At 37.3% G+C, this 19911-nt stretch overlaps 1 protein-coding gene across 2 annotated transcripts; it reads left to right on the forward strand.

The window, feature by feature from the left end:
* The first annotated feature begins 3420 nt into the window (after nt 1–3420).
* Nucleotides 3421–15147, forward strand: LOC121297919 (hsp90 co-chaperone Cdc37-like 1). Of its 2 annotated transcripts, none has more exons than XM_041224561.1 (9): nt 3421–3692; nt 3798–4152; nt 8395–8676; nt 8758–8851; nt 9055–9170; nt 10615–10737; nt 11457–11621; nt 11904–11966; nt 13890–15147. In XM_041224561.1, exons 2-9 carry the CDS (start codon nt 4051–4053, stop codon nt 13995–13997), a joined length of 1053 nt encoding a protein of 350 aa, XP_041080495.1. In that variant the 5' UTR covers nt 3421–3692; nt 3798–4050; the 3' UTR covers nt 13998–15147. The 2 variants fall into 2 exon arrangements, with proteins under 2 accessions (XP_041080495.1, XP_041080499.1); XM_041224565.1 differs by having other exon boundaries at nt 3966–4152.
* The last annotated feature ends 4764 nt before the right edge of the window (nt 15148–19911 follow it).

Raw genomic sequence — 19911 nt, forward strand, 5'->3', positions numbered from 1 at the left:
GATTTCAAAGGCACTGAACATCCCTTGCAGCACAGTCAAGTCGATCATTAAGAAATAGAAGGTATACACCACCACCCAGAATCTGCTAAGAGCAGGCCGTACTCCCAAACTGAGCAGCCGGGTAAGAAGGGCATTGGTCAGAGAAGCCACTAAGGCCAATGACAACTCTGAAAGACCTACAGCATCCATGTGTCAACAATAGCTGAGGTACTCCACAAATCTGGCCTGTATGGAAGAGTGGCAAGAAGGAAGCTATTTCTGAAAAAAGCCCATGTAAAATCCCACTTGGAATTTATAAAAGACATGTGGGAGACTGAAAAGATGTGGCAAAAAATGTTGTGGTCAGATGAAACAAAAATTGAACTATTTGTCCCAAATGCAAAGCACTGTCTGGCACAAACCCAACACCGCATATCACCCAGGTAACAACATCCCTACTGTGAAGCATGGTGGTGGCAGCATCACGCTGTGGGGATGCTTTTCATCAGCAGGGACTGCGAAGCTTGTCAGGGTAGAGGGCAAAATGGATGAAGCTAAAAACAGACAAATCCTTGAAAAAAACTTGCTTTTTAGATATCTTAAAAAACCCTATTCTGACCCTACCCATAAGTGGTATTCACCTAGCAGGATAATGATCCCAAGCACACAGCCAACGTGACACTGGAGTGGCTTAAAAATAAGAAAGTGAATGTCCTAGAGTAGCCCAGTCAAAGCTTGGACTTGAATCTGATTGAAAATCTGTGGTAAGACTTGAAGATTGCTGTCCTCCAAAGGTGGTTCTACCAAGTATAGACTCAGGGTGAATACTTATCTAACCAAGACATTTCTTTTTTTTTTTTTTTTCATTAACTTGTTTCACAAAACAAATTCTCTTGCCTCTTCAAAGTGTTGAGTAGGTTGTGTAAATCAAATGGGGGGAAAAATCCCATCTAAATGCATCAAGATTTCAGGTTGTAACAAATGTGCCAAGATGAAAGCGAGACACTACCCCCCGCCCCCCCCCCCCCTCCCCCCCCCACCCCCCCCCCCCCCCCCCCCCCCCCCAGTTTATTTGTGATTATCCGTGGCGTGTAAACATGTAATTTAAAACTTGCTACATATTTCTACTTTTGACATTCACAGGAATGTGGTGTTTATTTAGCAGTTTATGTTCATTGGCTTATATTTGATACAAAGTGTCATTCTTTGTGGAAAGCAGGTGAAATGTATCAAACTTAACTCGAGGTAGGTATTTATTAGATTTAGTGAGATGCATTTGAACCGATGCTCTAAAACCTGGTCCTGGGGACCCCCTGTGTCATCTGGTTTTCCTTCCAGCTGAGCTTTTAATAACTTAACTAAACCCTTAATTGAACTAATAATTTGAGTAATTCGACCTTTAATTGTTTTCAGCTCTTAAACAGTTGCAGAGTTCAAGTTATAAAATGTTACAGCTAGCTTGAACTCTGCAGCTGTTTAGAGCTGAAAAACAGTAAAAATGTATAATAAGCAAATGATCAGTTCGGTTTAAGGTTCTAGTTCAGTAATTGAGATTTGGAATGAAAACCAGCAGACAGGGGGTCACCAGGACCGAGTTTGGAAACCCCTTCTCTGAAATAGTTAAACTGCGTTCTTACCCGTATCTTTTTGTAAGGTCCATGCATGACCATTTTTGCAGTGATCCGAGAGTAGTCTAATGTCCCTAGCTGCTACTGTAACAAAAACTAAAATATTTATGCAAATTTCAAGCTTCTTGGACAACAACATAATCTCACATAATCAGCAGCAACGTTGGAAAAAGGCATATTTTCTGTAAACTATGCAGGACTGATTTTAACAGTGGGACATGGGAGCAAGACTGATGCTTGTGGTAAGCACGAGAGATCAGAAAAACACCAAAAAGCCAGTGGTGCGCAGAACACCAGCACAAAGTGGACACTGATTTAACATCTCATCCGCAGGATGGAGCGCAGTACAATTATAATTTAAGCATCACCACTGCTTTAGAAAATCAGATTGATTGATAACGTGTTTATATACAACAATAGTGTTCATTTAAAATATAAGATAGTTGATAACACTATGTAACACAATTTTTGTTCCTGGGTAGTAAGTGTTATTTCCTAATTGCTTATGCCTCAAAAGTATAGAAAATGGCTATTATTCCCCACAAACTTTGCTTTTGTGACCAGGACAGGTAAAAAAATATCACTGCTGTAAATTTACAGTATAATCGTAAATCTCGAAAAACTACTCACTTCTAAATCTTTTGTAGTCATTTTTGTATTACTTTAGTATAAATACATGTTAATTTGGATTCATATGTTGTTTTTTTTCTGACTTTATGTGAGCGAAAATACACAAAAACGCCCGTTTTCTCAGTGGAAATAGTGATATTTTGAAATTGACCTGTCCTGGTCACAAAAGCAAAGTTTGTGGGGAATAATAGCCATTTTCTATACTTTTGAGGCATAAGCAATTAGGAAATAACACTTACTACCTAGGAACAAAAAAAAAAAAAAAAAACAAAAAAAACATTGAATGTTACACGGTTTTATTGATGTTTAAATGAATTGTAATGAATAACGTTGCAAATACCACGTGGTTGTGTATTTGGGCTTTATCACGGTATATATTGGGGCTATATCTAATATCGATATAGTATATATATATATATATATATATATATATATATATATATATATATATGTGTGTGTGTGTGTGTGTGTGTGTGTGTGTGTGTGTGTGTGGGTGTGTTCACGGAGGTCATTCTGTGCACCGACCCGTGAACGCACCCAGTACCAACGCCAACTATATGTTTTTCTGTTGTGCAAAATCAACGACAGTTACGTATTGGCTGCTTCCAAATCTGCCACATACAGCTGCAGTACAATAAGAACCACAGGGGCCAAGAGACCATTTGATTGTGAAGCTTCTCTAGGTTTTTTTTTTCTTTCTATTTTGTTATTTTTCCTTTTTAAAAGCAATTAAAAAGAAGGACCACCGTATCACAGTTTAACATTCTACCAGTTAATACAGCGGAATAGTTGTATGCCTTTCTGTAGGTATTCACTTCAGTTCAGGACACAAAGATTTCAGTTTACAAAAGCGCGCTTATTTTGAAATCACAATGTTGCAGGTATGTTGATACACTTTCAGTAATTAAATACAAATGGAGATGTGAGAGTCTGCGCGATATATTTAAATACGCAAAATAATTTACAATAAGTAATATATCGTGATACATTTGATATAATTACTGTGCTTGGTAAGGTATTTCGTTTTTATTGATGTCTGTATTTATTTATTTATTTATTTATTTATTTATAAGGCACAAAGGGCCTTTTAATGTAACGTACTGTAATGATCCCTTATATATTAATATTAGCTCTGCACCTTTAAGGTTTGGAGCTCTTGAGAGACTGACATCAAACTCCACCTCCCAACGGAGGAGAGGCAGTGTGTGTGAACAAGTACAGCATGGCGGTTAGTAGTTGTGCAGGGATATGGGAACTCTTACAGTAATATGCATACATTGGCTATCTGTGGTTTGTGTACTCGATTGTGAGGATGGAGTAACGAAGTATGTGATGGAAAATAAACTGAGGCCTTTCCGAATATATGGACTAATGCGTATTCACTAAAAGGACAGCTTTCATACAATGTTACTCTGGCAGAAACCTTACAGTACTGTTTCAATTTCAAAATGAAAGGTTGGTGAATTACAAACTTAACATTTTCCTGTTTACATAAATTCTAAAGTGTTTTGGATACAGTAACGTAGCGCATCCTCCTCTACCTTACTAGTCTCCCAACAGGGTTTTGCTTCTACCAAATATATTCTATATCCTACTACAACTGCGTACGATTAATTGCTGCAGTGTCATGTGATCACAACATACCTGTCATGTGATTCAGCCCCAGGGCGGTGGGCTTGTGAGTCAGCAGCATGGAAGCTAGAAGTTTATGTCATTTTCCGAAAACAGAGTCTGATGTACCCATGAACTGATTTGGAGAGGAATCGTTTTGGACCTCGCTATGCCCAAGAACAAATAGTTCTTAAAGATAATAATGGAGTACTGCAAGTGGCGTGACGACGGAACCAGTATGATGTCGGATGATGAGGGGCTTGAAGCTGACAGTTCGGCCAGTACCTCCCAGCTACACCAGCAGGTACTTTTAGTACAGTACGGTACTGGGCAATAAATGTTAACTTCTTCGTGCTTTTACAGCACACTATGCTGGAACTATCGGGGCTGGGAAAGGGAAGTTTCCATCTAAAAATAATGTAGTTATTAATATACTGTATATATTACAGTAGCTACTGTACTATCGAAAACAGTAGTACATTACACTAGAAGGACAATATTGCATGTGCATACGGTTAAAAAAACAAATACTTTGAATTAATAAGCATAATAATAGTACAAACAGAATACATTGTGACGTTTCTTTATCAGTTGCTTATCATAATGTGGTTAAAGTGTTAATTTTTGTTTGGCATCAGGGAATGCAGATTGACTATTTAATTTCATATTTAGAATAATACAATAGTTTGCTCTGGCGCCTTCCCAAGACAATCATTACCATATATTCCAGTGCGCGTGGAAGTGTCTGGCGTATTTTGACGCAGTCAAATTGCATTTATAGCAAAGGTGTCACTCAAAGATGGGTCACTGAACACAACATTTCCTTAACAAAGTACATCAATGCATTTGTATGTATTCGTTTGAAAAGACCTTTTAAAAAGAAAATACAGGGTTGGACAACAAATTGTAAACACTTGGCTTTTGCAGCACATATTTGCATGTACTCCTCATGTGATGCAAAGAGCATTCCTAACAAGTATTTGTATTTTATAAGATGCAAGTTAGGCCCAGTCGTTATGAAAATAATAGCAGATATCACGTAGGAGGTATTGGGTTGGCATGTGCGTCTTTATACAAGACTGCACAAATTACTGAGAAAGTGACTGCGTGCACCATTCTGCAAAAAAAAACAATCAAATACATAAAAACAATACCTTACATGGTATGTTTGCAAGCCTGAGGTTGTAGGTAAACACATTTTTGCTGCAGTGTTGGGGGGTTTTTTGGGGGGGGGGGGGGTGGGGGGTGGTGGTTGTAGATTAAAGTTATTTAGGGGAGGTGCTTTTGGTAAATTTACTGTTCCAAAAGGATCGGGGCATTTTTGTAGGAAGTCCAAGTGTAACAGTCAGTCAGACTATCTGAAAATAAAGCATTCCAATTGAGAGCTTTAGGTAGTGGTGGTAGTATATTTTAGTTTAGTTTTGTTTAGTTTAGTTTATTCATTTTGTGCCTGCAGGACCAGCACAGGTACATCCCAGTAATGCAAGCACTAATACAAAGAGAGAGCTAAGTAGACCATACTCAGTAATAACAATAAAATCCAAACAATTCCTATACATCCTATACATCCAAATATGCAATATATATATATATATATATATATATATATATATATATATATATATATATATATATATATATATATATAGTGCCTATAGAAAGTCTACACCCCCTTGAACTTTTTTCACATTTTGTTGTGTCAGTGCCTCAGAGTTTCATACATTTAAGTGAGGATTTTTTCCACTTATCTACACACCATACTCCACACTGTTAAGGGGGAAAAAAGTTTTTTATTGAGAAAAAAAATATATATTAAAAATACAAAACTGAAAGATCATAGTTGGGTAAGTCTCCACCCCACTGAGTTAGTACTTGGTGGAAGCACCTTTGGCAGCAATTACAGCTGTGAGTCTGTTGGGATAGGTCTCTACTAACTTTGCACACCTAGATTTGGCAGTATTTGACCATTCTTCTTTACAAAACTGTTCAAGCTCTGTCAGGTTCCTTGGGGAGCATTGATGGACAGCAATCTTCAAGTCATGCCACAAATTTTCGATTGGGTTTAGGTCAGGGCTCTGACTGGACCACTCAGGGACATTTACCTTTTTTTTTTCCTTAGCCACTCCAGTGTAGCTTTGGGTTGTTGTCATGCTTTAAGGTGAACTTCTGTCCCAGTTTCAGCTTTCTTGCAGAGGGCAGCAGGTTTTCCTCAAGGACTTCTCTGTACTTTGCTCCATTCATTTTCCCTTCTATCCTGACAAGTGCCCCAGTCCCTGCCGATGAGAAACATCCCCATAACATGATGCTGCCACCAACGTGCTTCACAGAAGGGATGGTGTTCTTTGGGTGATGTGCTATGTTGGGTTTGCGCCAAACATAACTCTTTGCATTTAGGCCAAAATGTTCCATTTTAGTTTCGTCAGACCACAAAACTCTTTGCCACATGGCTACAGAATCTCTTGAGTGTTTTTTTTTTTTTTTTTTTTTTTGCATACTTCAAACGGGATTCAAGGTGGGCTTTCTTGAATAATGGCTTCCTTCTTGCGACCCTACGGTACAGGCCAGATTTGTGGAGTGCTTGGGATATTGTTGTCACATGCACACTTTGACCAGTCATGGCCATAAAAGCCTGTAGCTCTTGCAAAGTTTCCATTGGCCTCTTGGTAGCCTCTCTGATCAGTCTCCTTCTTGCTCGGTCATCCAGTTTGGAGGGATGGCCTGATCTAGGCAGGGTCTTGGTGGTGCCATACACCTTCCACTTCTTAATAATCGTCTTGACCGTGCTCCAAGGGATATTCAAGGCCTTTGATATTTTTTTATACCCATCCCCTGATCTGTGCCTTTCAACAACTTTGTCCCGGAGTTCTTTTGAAAGCGCCTTGGTTCTCATGGTTGAGTCTTTGCTTTGAAATGCACTACCCAGCAGAGGGAACCTACAGGAACTGCTTGGTCTTTAAACACCCACACGTAACACAAACACAATCACAAGTCCACAGTGAGTGCTACAATGCTCATGGTGCAAATACAGTTAATCATGAACATTGGTGCAGTGATGTCTTGTTAAGTGCTGGCCTTTGGCAACAGCTCCAGATCGTGTTAGCCATCTAATAACAACAAGCAAGCAATTTTTAGACACGACAAACAAACAAAACACTCACGATAACATGATTTCCATTACACAAGAGTAGATGTTAAAACTTCATGCTGTGTTACGTCCCCTTTGTACAGTCAATATGACCCCTTGGTTGAGTGCAACCCCTCCTCCAATCCACAACTGCCACATAGTTTCCCTTCTGGGTCAATGATTTAATGTACAGTAGCTCTGCCCCCTTTCTAGATGGCCATCTGCCATCTAACCCTGGGAATTAATTGTCTGGCCATCCACTCCAGGGCACTCTGTACTTTTTTCAAGTCTTTTCAATGTGGTGTGTCCAGAACAAGGTATTTGAGGAATGGAAGTTCGGTCTTATGGACCGCTGAGTAAAAATGTGAAATATTTGGGTCCAACCGCCGAGTATTTGTAAGACGCAGAGAGGGTGAGTGCATGTGTGGTTCCTACTGTCAAGCATGGAGGAGGCAGTGTCATGGTCTGGGGTTGCTTTGCTGGTGACAGAGTTTGTGATCTTTACCTAGTCCATGGCAAGCTCAACCAGCATGGTTATCATAGCATACTTCAGAGGCATGCCATTCCATCAGGATTACGGCTAGTTGGGCAGTCCTTCATTCTTCAGCAAGATAATGACCCGAAACACCTCAAAGTTGTGCAAGAACTATCTGGCGAAGAAGGAAAGTGAAGGACAACTCAATCTAATGACCTGGTCTGCCCTGTCTCCAGACCTCAATCCCATAGAACTTGTATGGGACAAACGGGACAGAAGAGTCAAAGCAAAGCCACACATTGCTTTGATACTCCATATGTTTTGTTTTGTATATTGTAACATGTGTTTTCATTTTCAACTATTTACAGAAATGTATACAACGTAAAAAACATTGTCAATTATGAAAAAAAAACTAGTTTCCAGCAAGTGTACTCAAACTTTTGACTGGTACCTGTATATAGCAAATTCAAACCCAGAGACCCTCCTCACTTGTCTCCTTCATGTTCCAGTCAGCACTGGACAGCGTCCTGTTAACCCCTCCTATCTTATTGTGCCTTGTCTAAAATACTAGTAGCGTGTGCCTAACTCTGAACTCTGATAATCTTAATAGCTGTTTGCTCTTGCATGAATTTTATGGTTTGAGCCGGGTCCCTTACCTATCCTCGGCCCAAGTCATGAATGTTCCCGCTATGCATACAGATTTGTCTTGCTTAGGTATTTCAGAAACACTGCATTCCCAGACTTTGTGGCTCCTGCTTTGCTTATCTCCGTTGTCAACAGTCGTGTGTGCAGGAAAAAAAAACAAAAAAAAAACAAGGTGTAAGCTTGCAAGTCTGCTTGCTTCGCAAAATGCGATCCATTATTAAAGGCAATAGGACTCAGAGTCAAGGGTAGTGGAAGTGGGGCCCATGTGCAGACCAGTGTTATAGCAAATGTTCTTCTTCTAGGTGAATGCTGATTCAATGGATGTAATGTTCAAAAATCAAAAGCAGTGTGTAAAAAACTCTATAGAGTGCAAATGGCACCTGGCAGAAGCCCAGCAAAAACTCTGCAGCCTGGAGCTGCACAACTCGGAGTCTGTAGAGCAGGAGCATGCCAAAGCCCAGGCCGATTCCTCTGAGCTGAGACAGACGGAGCAGGAGTGGAGACGCAAAGAGAAGATGCTAATATGGGGTGAGAGGCAGAACCCCTTGCTCAGCAATGCCCTCAGCAGAGAGGTGTTTGATAAGGTATGGAGCTCCAGGATTTAAAATGTGACTTGGTATTTTATTGAAACACAGATGATGCATTTGATGTTTTGTGTTTTGTAGAGTTTTATAAACATTAAAAGTGGAAACAAAGAAGCAGGTGAGGATAGAAGCAAAAGCTTTGTACAGCAATATGAAGAACAGCTCAAACATTTTGGTAAGTTCTAACACAACTAAATAGCTGTGCTTATTTTAATTTAAACAAAAAGACATTTCCAGCTATTGATACAGATAAGATTGTGTCTGGTGAGGTTTGGTTTAAGTAACTAGCATGCGTTTAGTCTTATGCAATGAATTAAACTGTTTGTTTATGAATGCTTTAGGGCACAGACTAGTGATGTGTTTGTTGTGTTTCACTAGGCATGCTAAACAGATGGGATGACAGCCAGAGGTACCTCTCTGATCACTCTCATCTTGTCTGTGAAGAGACTGCCAATTACCTCATTCTGTGGTGCTTCCATTTGCAGGCGGATAAGGTCATTCTTTACACTTTGTTGTGTTAAAATCAGGAGGTGTATATGTGTTTATGCAGTGGTACAGTACAATAACAATAACGTAGTCTTGTTTTCTGTAGGAAACTTAGCTTCACTTTGCCACATTAAATGCAAAGATAAATTCATCTCATCTCCAAGGTTCAGCAGTTAATTGCCTTCCTTGGTTTGAGATCTACACATTATTGAGTAATTATTGACTAATGAGGGAGTGCCTCCTGACCTTAAATAATCACGTAGTTTATTATGATATATATTATTATATATATATATATAGCTATATATAATATAATATGTATATATATAATATATAATATATATATATATACCCCATCTGATTTTCTGCATTTTTGCACATTTTTCACATTGAATTTGGTCAGCTCTTTCTGTGGGTTGTAGTAGTATATAGAGGGAGTCTAAGAGAAAAAATGACACCAACATTTGGTGCTTCTTTCATTTGTTTGGTGTGCAAGGTAATCAAACATGCAATGTTCAGGTGTGAAAAAGTCATTGCCCACCTAGTTAACTCAACCCAATTAAAGGGATAATTAGGGTCAGCTGTTTGAATACTTTGGTTAACAATCAGGACTGATTTGGGCCAGCCCTGCCCAATATAAATCTGACTAACTTTGGCCCTTACCAACAGGAACTACTACAGGTACTGCTGAATTTATCCTGAAATCATGTGAATCACTATAATTTAACACAGATATAGGCCACTTAACTTGGTGGGTGATTTTGAAGGCGATTGGTATCACCTGAACTAATTTAGGATTACTATTACAAGGGGGGTGGACACTTATCCAACCAAGCTATTTCAGTTTTTGTTTTTAATTAATTTTCTACAATTTTTTTCACTTGGAAGTTGTGGGGTAGGATGTGTAGATAAATGGGAAAAAAAAGCTATTTTAATGCATTTTAATTTCAGGCTATAAGTCCACAAAAGGTGAACATTTTGAAAGGGGGTGTAGACTTTCTATAGGCACTGTGTGTGTGTGTATGTGTGTGTGTGTATATATATATATATATATATATATATATATATATATATATATATACACACACACACACACACACACACACATACACACAAGGTCTAAAACTGCGCACGTAAATGCCGGTAAACAATTTATGTTAATATATATATATATATATATATAGTATATGCCATATATAGCATGTGGGTTTATATATGTGTGTATATATAAAATAAAAATGTGTATTTAACATATGGCAGCATGTAGAGTTTTAACCTATGTAGTAATGACTTTAGTTCCTCTAGATAGATAGATAGATAGATAGATATATGGGCACACAAAATATTAGTTTTGCAGGTTTGAATTCTCTTTCCTCAGCCTGTGACAGGACTGCAGAAAGAGTAAACAGGTTTGTTTCTGACAGTGTTTTCCTTTTTCCCTGTGTCTGGTAGAAAGAAGCCCTGATGGAGCAGGTGGCCCATCAAGCCATGGCCATGCAGTTTATTCTCGAAATGGCCAACAGCCATAAAGTTGACCCCAGGGGCTGTTTTCGACAGTTCTTCCAGAAAGCAAAAGTAAAAGAATTAATCTTTCCTGTCTCCATTGATTCTCCTCTCCTCAAGTTTATTTTAAATAGATCTACCACTAGAGGGGACTGGTGTCACAAGGACTGCATCATAAGCTACATATTTATTGTGGCTTTCCATCAAAATCTACAGCTGCTGTTAAATTGCATGATAATACTGCTAATCTAATCGCTAGTTAAAGCCTCTTCTGTAACCACTGCAGTTTAAGCAGAAAAAGGCTTGTTTATAAAAAAAAAAAAGAAGATTTATCTCCAAGTCAGATTAACCAAAAAAACAGTCTGTGCCACATTGCTTTAACTATAAATTATTGTTGTCATCTAGAACCGGCCACAGGCACATTGAGTTTGTGTAATTTGTATAGGGCTGAGGGCCGGATAATGTATCTCTACTTAATATTTAACCAACTACTAAAATAAAATAACATAAAAATGTGTATTTTATAAATGGCACCACGCAGAGTTTTAACCTATTTAGTAATGACTTTAGTTCCTCTACGACTGCACAGGTATTGCAGTATAACATATTATGTAAGTTGGCATCCTTTGCATGGGCACAGCTTTGAGGACCACTGCTCTATAATGTTGATCTATACAGGTGTAATGATAAGAAGTCACATGACACAGTACATGAGAAGGCTTCTGATTGTTCTAGGCAAGACTGCAGCTTTAATAACTACGGCTGAATTATATTTGATTTATTTTACTTAGGCAGGAGAGGAAGGCTATTTGGAAGCCTTTACAACGGAACTAGAAGCATTCAAGTGGCGAGTGAAACAACATAGCAGTGGCGAGATTTCCCAGGAGATGCAGCATCAGAAGTCCATGAACTTCTGCTGTCTGGATCCTATGAAAGACATGGAATCGTCGGCACCAGTAGGTTTAAAAAAAAAAAGAAAGAAAATCCCTTGTCTGCATGCCTTCAATGAACAGTTTTCTTCTGTGTTACCGTACATCCAACGAAGCTATTCTTAAAAAAAAAAAAAGAGAGAGAAGAAATAAATGGTATCTGTAGCTATGTGGACCATATGAACCATGATAAACCTGATTCAAAGTAGCTAACTGACTATATCAGTGTTGTACATGATGTGCAAAACTGGACCATGGTTTGAATTAGATATGAAGTACAACAGCATGTCTCCTTTTGTTTTATTAAAGAGAGGATTCCAGCTTCAAGATAGGCAGATTCTTCCGAGTGCACAAAGTAATATGAATCCACAGGTAAGTCAGACACTAAAACTTGCACCTTTAGTTGCAATGTAATGCATGGTATATGACCTTCTGTTAAGCACCAACAGTGTAATCTAGTGATCAGGCAGGGCTCTATGCTAACTTTTCCTGTTTGGCGCACATGTGCGCCCAAGATAAAATAAATAAATAAATAAAAATGTAGGCGCACGCTGAACATTGTAGGCACATTTAAAAAAAATCCATAGGCATTTTTGCAAAAATAAGTATTACAGTACCAATTTATGTTGAACGTCTATATATGTTGTTATTCTTTTTTACACAGCACTTGTGGAGTTTAATATTTTTACATCAACAAAATAAATATAAAATAAATCTTTGTTTTCAGTTGCTGTTTACTAAAACATACTTTTTAATCAACAGAAATTATTTCTTTTGGTCATTCTTTGTATTGTGGTATTCTAGAACATTTTGATTGCACATTTGGTTGGGTCAAATTGTGCATCCCTTAGTGCAGGGCTATAAGCTTTTTTCTAAGGTAAAATGTCTGGATCCAGTCTAAAATATTAGGCGCACATAAGAAAATCTCCACAAACCACACAGTCTTCTAACAATAAAGTAACTACTGTAAAACAAGAACATTTAACGAGCAAGAAATATTTGGGAATTTCACGTTTATTAAAAATCTGCAAAATTAATGTGCTGTGAAATATATTATTCATACATGTTCTGTACATTAAAAAAAAAATAAGCACATACATTTATTGCAGCAAAAGTAGACCTTGAAGGCCATTAGCGAAATTATGTTGCCACAAAAAAATTCTGTTTTACAGTATTACAAATTCAACTCTCAAAGTTTAGCCACATGCCTCACTCCTTGAAGACCAATACATCTGTTTATTCTAATGCAAAGACTGTGGTCATTTACATATCAAAAAGAATAAATCACCACTGATGCGGTTTGAGCGAGTTGCTGCTGTTATCTTTGTATTATTATTATTATTATGGGGGTGGAAATATTATTTGACTTTGTTATATATAGTAATTCAGTATGTTAGTATAGTACGTCACAGAAAATGTTTAGTTTTCATTATAATATGCTTGTTTTGAATATTTAAACAAACAAAAAAAATATATTATTACTTAACTGCAACTTAAGAATTGCTCCTAAAATTGGGTCAAAGCACACAATATATCCAAAATTGAATAAAAAATTCAATATGAGTATCAGAACCACTCAGAATGATGGCAGATATCATTTTAAAAAGTGTACGTTGTAGATACTTACCCTTTAAAGGAACACTTTAAAATATAGAAATGGTCATGAAGCTTGAAAATACACAGAAAGTGATTGTAATATCTTAGAGACTGCACATTTTGCTTCAGCAAAGGGTGTTCATGCATCACGTCTCACAACCCATTGTGTGCAGATTGAAACAATGCCTCCAGATGTTGATGATAGCAGTTGAATTAAGGGAATAATAACAGTTCTGGAGGGCGGTGTCTTTCACTGCAGTTATTTAGTTTTCCTGTTGTGTCAATGTGTCAAAATGTTCAACATAAAAATACAGACACTTTAAATTGTATTATAAGATGTACTAGGAATTCCACTGCACAGTAGGCACCTCCTGCAGAAGGAGGCTTGGTTGTCCAGTGGTTAAAGAAAGGGGCTTGCTACCATGTTCCAGGTTCAATCCCAACTCAAACACTGACTCGCTGTGTGTGTCCCTGAGCAAGTCACTTGACCTCCTTGTGCTTCATCCTTCTGATGAGACGTGAAACCGAGGTCCTATTGTAAGTGGCTCTGCAGCAGTGGTTGTGTTGCATAGTTCACCCCCAAGTCTCTGTAAGTCTCTTTGAATAAAAGTGTCTGCTAAATGACTAAATAATAATAATAATAATATAGCATTTTCAGGGTGCGGTTACATTTGTTAAGCATTTCTCTTTAATCCATAGGTTGCTGAATATTATATAAAGCACTGCATAGATGCTGGCCTGTGGGTTGTGCCAACCAAAGGAGCAAAAGAGGATATAGATGAAACTGGAATGATGGAGACTTCATAGCCAAAGAATTGTGTTCCACTGCAATAAGCAGAGCAATGCTTCCTTAAACAGGGTGGGGTATGGGAGAGATTGAAACTATTTTTGTATTGGAATTGGTATGCGCCTGAATGAGAGTTGCACTATATTTGTTCAAAAGTATTTAAGAGGAAAGTGTATTTTGTTGTATATTTTTTTGCTTTGTTGTTTTTATGTTAGTTAAAAAAGGCTGCACTTTCCGTAGGTTCAGATAGCATAGTGGTGGTGCTAGTACGAAGATTATATAACATTTATGTTACCAATAAATAGTCTTCCCTCTTCCATAGTAAACTTTGCAAGAAATGGTTGCAGTTCATGTGCAGAGCAGCATCGAATAAAATCTGCAGTCACAGCAGGTTCATTCATAACCTTGTGTCGTTATAGAAAAATAACTTTGTTATGATGTTATCGTCAGCAAGTACACTGAAACTTCAAATTAATGCTGCAGTATTCTGGGTGAATTGTGTGAAAAACAGAAGTTTCCCCTTTCAAGATGTATCCTTTTATGTGTGTTTGTTGTGTGTTTGTTTTTTTTTTCCATAGAAATGAAGGTTAGATACCATACATAGATTTATTGAGTATTCTACAATTTAACCATACTATAGATATTTAAACTGGTTAATCTCTTTTGCTCAGCTACATTTTTTATCAGTTTCAGAACAATTTCAGAACAGAACAATTTTAGACATCACAAAACAAGACTAAAATTAAGAAGCTATTCAGAAATTAAAGGTTTCTCTTTGATTTTGAATTTTATCTAAAAAATAACTCCCTTATTTTGAATCACTGCTCCATCTATGTGAATGTCATTTTTACATACAGTGTGATTCACACCAAGTTGTTTTTCAGAGTAACCCTAAAGAGTGTTACATTGTTGTTCACGTGTGTTACAGTCCCCTAATGCTCTATGATGTAGACACAGTGTTCTATTTCCAGTTAACAATTTCTGTTAAAGTTTAGGAATGTTAAGCATATGCTGTAGGATACAATAAAAAGTGTTCATTAACTTTCAACACTTACTGCATCAGAAACTGTTTCAGATTTCATCATTGCAGGATTACAGAAACTACTCTACTGATAACACTATGTAACACAATTTTTGTTCCTGGGTAGTAAGTGTTATTTCCTAATTGCTTATGCCTCAAAAGTATAGAAAATGTGAGTTTAGAAGTGAGTAGTTTTTCGAGATTTACGATTATACTGTAAATTTACAGTATAGTCGTAAATCTCGAAAAACTACTCACTTCTAAATCTTTTGCAGTCATTTTTGTATTACTTTAGTATAAATACATGTTAATTTGGATTCATATGTTGTTTTTTTCTGACTTTAGTGAACGAAAAGACACAAAAGCGCCCGTTTTCTCATTGGAAATAGTGATATTTTGAAATTGACCTGTCCTGGTCACAAAAGCAAAGTTTGTGGGGAATAATAGCCATTTTCTATACTTTTGAGGCATAAGCAATTAGGAAATAACACTTACTACCCAGGAACAAAAAAAAAAAAAAAATTGTTACACAGTGTAATCTGTTGTGATCTTGTGGTTTTGATTTTTTTTTTTTTTTTTTTATTTATTTTCTGATAAAGACCAAATGCTTCAGATTTGATACACTACTTGTGAATGTTATGATTCACTTGGTCAGTTATGTTTAGTTACTGGTATTCATGTTTTTTTCAGTAATGAAAGTCCTAATTTCAGTCTTGTAAGAAGTGCTCCTTTTATGGCCATGCTGTAGAAAGTTGCCTTTCAGCCCTTTTATAATGCAGCTATCTTTGTAGATTTGTAGTCATGAAAGTTTAGGCTAAATAAGTGTGCCACAAAGTGAACAATATTTACCACATTATCCATTTCTATGTATAGATAATGGTGACTACCATATACACAAGGCCCTTTGTTTCCATTTGTTTCCAAAACATTTCTGGGTTTTTACAAAAGCATACATTTTTTCATGTGACTTTTAATTTGGTAGCTATATCAATACAATTATTATTATTATTATTTTTTTATTTTTATTTTTTATTGCAACACAAGGCTATTTAAAGTGCTGTGAATATTAACTTTACAAGCTTTCAATGGTACGGTTTACAGTAGTTTGCATTACAGCAAGAGCACCCAAGTCTGTCCCCCCATTATTACCCACAATATTTACCCAGGAATAACAGCAAACTAAGTTTTATAAAGTAAAAACTGAAAATAAAGTGCTCTTATATTTACACTGCTGGACTGTCACATTTATTTGTACATTGCTCTTCTCTTTGTGAAGCAGCAGGGGTTATACTGAAGGATTATTGTGTAATATTAAACTCTGTTCATTTAGATTTTTACTGTGTATAGAGCTGGTATAAAGTGGCTTGAGTTATATTCACTCATGCTATTGCTGATCTGACGGACATAAGATGCTGAGTTTTGGTACTGACACAGTCCCTTAGCTTTTTATTATGTTTACAATCTGTGTTCTGCTGCTGTAATTGTTCTATCTAACTGGCTGCCATGTTACTTGCAGGCACATGTTGTGTTGTCATGTTTCTTTGGTTCCTAGTTCTATCATGTGACACTAACCTTTCAGCTCAGTGCACCTGCCTGCTTCTATGCTTTACTACAAAGTAGGTGGAACCAGCCGAGTTGAAAAGTGACAGTAGCATATTATTTATTAAGAACCAGGTAGCGAAGACCCATGTTAAATCAATACAGATTTGCAAGCAAAGAAAAGCACTATATTGAAGCAACAGAAGGAATGATGGCAAACGCCACATAAAACAATATTGAAATTGAATTTCTAAATGGTGTTGCATAGTATGCAAAACACTTCTCCCACAAATACACCAGTTACTAAGCTGGACAATTTCTTAACCCTAAACCAATTGGCTTGTTAAACTAGGAATATCAGTATATACAGTGTAGGAAAATGTTGTCAACAGTGATGCTTATTCTTATAATCTCTTATAGTTGACAAGCTGAGGTTATGAAATCAGAGAAGACTTTTTTCATTGCAGCCTAAATTATGGCACTGTTTCTGTAATGTCTTCACAATGGACAAAACTTGAAATGCATTTAACAGTTATCTAAATGGCAAATAAAAAGTGTTCTGAAATGTTAAGTTATTGGGTAAAATAAAAAAAACCCAGCTGCATATGTATACTGCAAGATACAGTATAAAGTACATGTACAATAATCGCTACTTTCAATGTGTGCCTACTACAATATGTTCTAAAATAAAGTTCAATTCAAAGTTGAATAAAGCACTGGTGGTCCACTGGGAATAATCTTCTTTGTTATTATTTATCACAACTGCATTATAGATTTTGAGTGTGAATATAGTAGTATATTGCCACAATATTTTATACCTTGTCATTTTAGGATTCACCAGTATTTCTGTCAGTGCCATTCAGCAGCAATGTGTTTTAAAAATCTATATACTTATTTTTATATGCCTCATCATAATTTAATTTGAAGAGGGTACCCATGTGTTATTTTCCACTGCCAGACTATTCGATTTATTGTGATATTCTAAATATTTCAGCAACTGCTGGTGAGCAAGGTGATCATCAAGAATTGAGAAGGAACACATTTACAAGATCTTACTGAATAACAATCTGGTTTATAAAACCCCAACACAGGTTTACAGGCATTTTTAACGATTGTAGACCACTGTCAATTTATATTAAATATTGGTCTCATATTTTGTATGTTTTTGTGGTCTCATGTAAAGCAAATAACAGTTTCATAGCCAGACTTTGTTTTCTCTCAGCAAACCTGGTCTCAGGACTGAGGAGGATAATAAATAGGTAGTTAAGACAAGTTTAATAGTAGGCCTGTTTGTACATCTCTGCCAAGTGTTTTGTGGAATTACAGATTGTATTCTTGTACAAAACATTCAAATTCTCTGAATTAGGAGAGGTATGGGTGTCCCCAAGATAAATGTGGAGAGGAAACCAAGTGCTTCTATTTTGAATTGACTTAAAGAAAGTCTTCGAAGTTATTGATCATAATCTAATGAGTTTTGGTTTTGATATATATGTGATTTATATTTGTTCCTGTGATAAGATATGGCTGTGACCCAAGATATTACCAGCATGAATTAGAGACTCGGACAGAAGCTGCAGTGAAGTGCTGTTGCACATATTTATTGAGAGGAATGGTAGTTATCAGTGAACACTGCCAGAGACTCTATACAGCAAGGATAGTTTATGTGTTTTCAGGGTATTGGTGCAGTAAATCAGGCAAAAGCACCATTTCACTTTTAATTTGTAGTTCACAAAACTCTTAGGTGAAATATAGAAAAAAAAGTCAATACCTATCATACAGTAAGAGAAATAAGTCGCCAAAGTAAGGTAAAAAATTTAAAAAACTTAAAAACTTAGTAAAAAACGTTCTCGTTTTTTGCAGCTTTTTGCTGACCCCAGGGAGTTTTATCCATGTGTAAGTATATCTGAAACAAAAACACACTGGAAAAGTGAACTAACAGCAAGTTATCAAAAGTGCCCAGCCATTTAAAGTAGAGAGATCAAAAGCACAAGCCAAGTTTCAAGAAACCATTGGGGCAACCTTGCCCAGCACACAGCAAATACACAGGCACAACTATAAAACCGATGGCTTGTGCTTTTCATGTTTCATCCGCTTTTATTGTGCTAGGCCACAATCTTGGCCCCCACCGATTTTATAGTTGTGCCTTTGCTTTGTGCTGGGCAAGGTTACCCCAATAGTTTCTTGAAACTTGCCTTGTGTTTTTGATATTTCTTCTTTAAATGGTTGGTCACTGTCTGAAGGATGGCTGTAGTGGTGACGTCAAACCCGGAACAGATACACAGTGAATAAGGGGTGAGTTGCAATGGCTGTGCTCAGTATTTATTAAAGAATAAATGGACGGTGAAATAAACAAACCGACTCTTAACAAAACACAAACAAAAAAGCACAAAGGCCATGTCACAAAGACGGCCGGGGTGGGGGGTGTCAGACCAGAAACAGGAACCAGGAAATAAATGACAGAGGTGGAGTTTGGTGGAGCTGAGCGAATAGTCTCACTCAGCATTTAATAAATGAACAGTCAGAAAATAAACGGTTGTAAGACAAACAAAAACACACAGGCCTACACAGATAAACACAGTAAGCAGATGTTTTACTTTACGTTATTATTATTATTACCTCATCTCCACATCCATTCTCCACTCACCGAACACACAACCCAGAGTGAGTGAAAACATGTTGCTTTTATGCAGCTGTACCGAGACTCGATTGCTAATCAATCATTTAATTGGAGTCGCGGTACAACTGCACGTGAATTAATAAAGTGCAATTCCCCATGCTCACATATTATTACATTTTACTTGCACGTGAAGTGCTATGCAGTCCTCGTGCCTAAATACAAATATACATTTTAACACTTGTGTTACACAGACCTGTTAATATCCTGTGTACCAATGACTATACACCAACATTTAACACACCACACGCAACATATAACAGATAATATACACAGGGGCGGGCACTTTGTCACAGTACCCCATGGAGGTGGTGGGGTTATGATATGGGTAGGCATAAACTATGGACAACAAACATAATTGCATTTTATCGATGGCAATTTGAATGCACAGAGATACCGTGACGAGATCCTGAAGCCCATTGTCGTGCTATTCATCCGCCACCATCACCTCATGTTTCAGCATGATAATGCACGGCCCCATGTCGCAAAGATCTGTACACAATTCCTGGAAGCTGAAAATGTCCCAGTTCTTTCATGGCCTGCATACTCACCAGACATGTCACCTATTGAGCATGTTTGGGATGCTCTGGATTGACGTGCACGATAGCGTGTTCCAGTTCCCACCAATATCCAGCAACTTCGCACAGCCATTGAAGAGGAGTGGGACAATATTCCACAGGCCACAATCAACAGCCTGATC

Source organism: Polyodon spathula, chromosome 2 (genome assembly GCF_017654505.1).
Source record: "Polyodon spathula isolate WHYD16114869_AA chromosome 2, ASM1765450v1, whole genome shotgun sequence".
NCBI lineage: Eukaryota > Metazoa > Chordata > Actinopteri > Acipenseriformes > Polyodontidae > Polyodon > Polyodon spathula.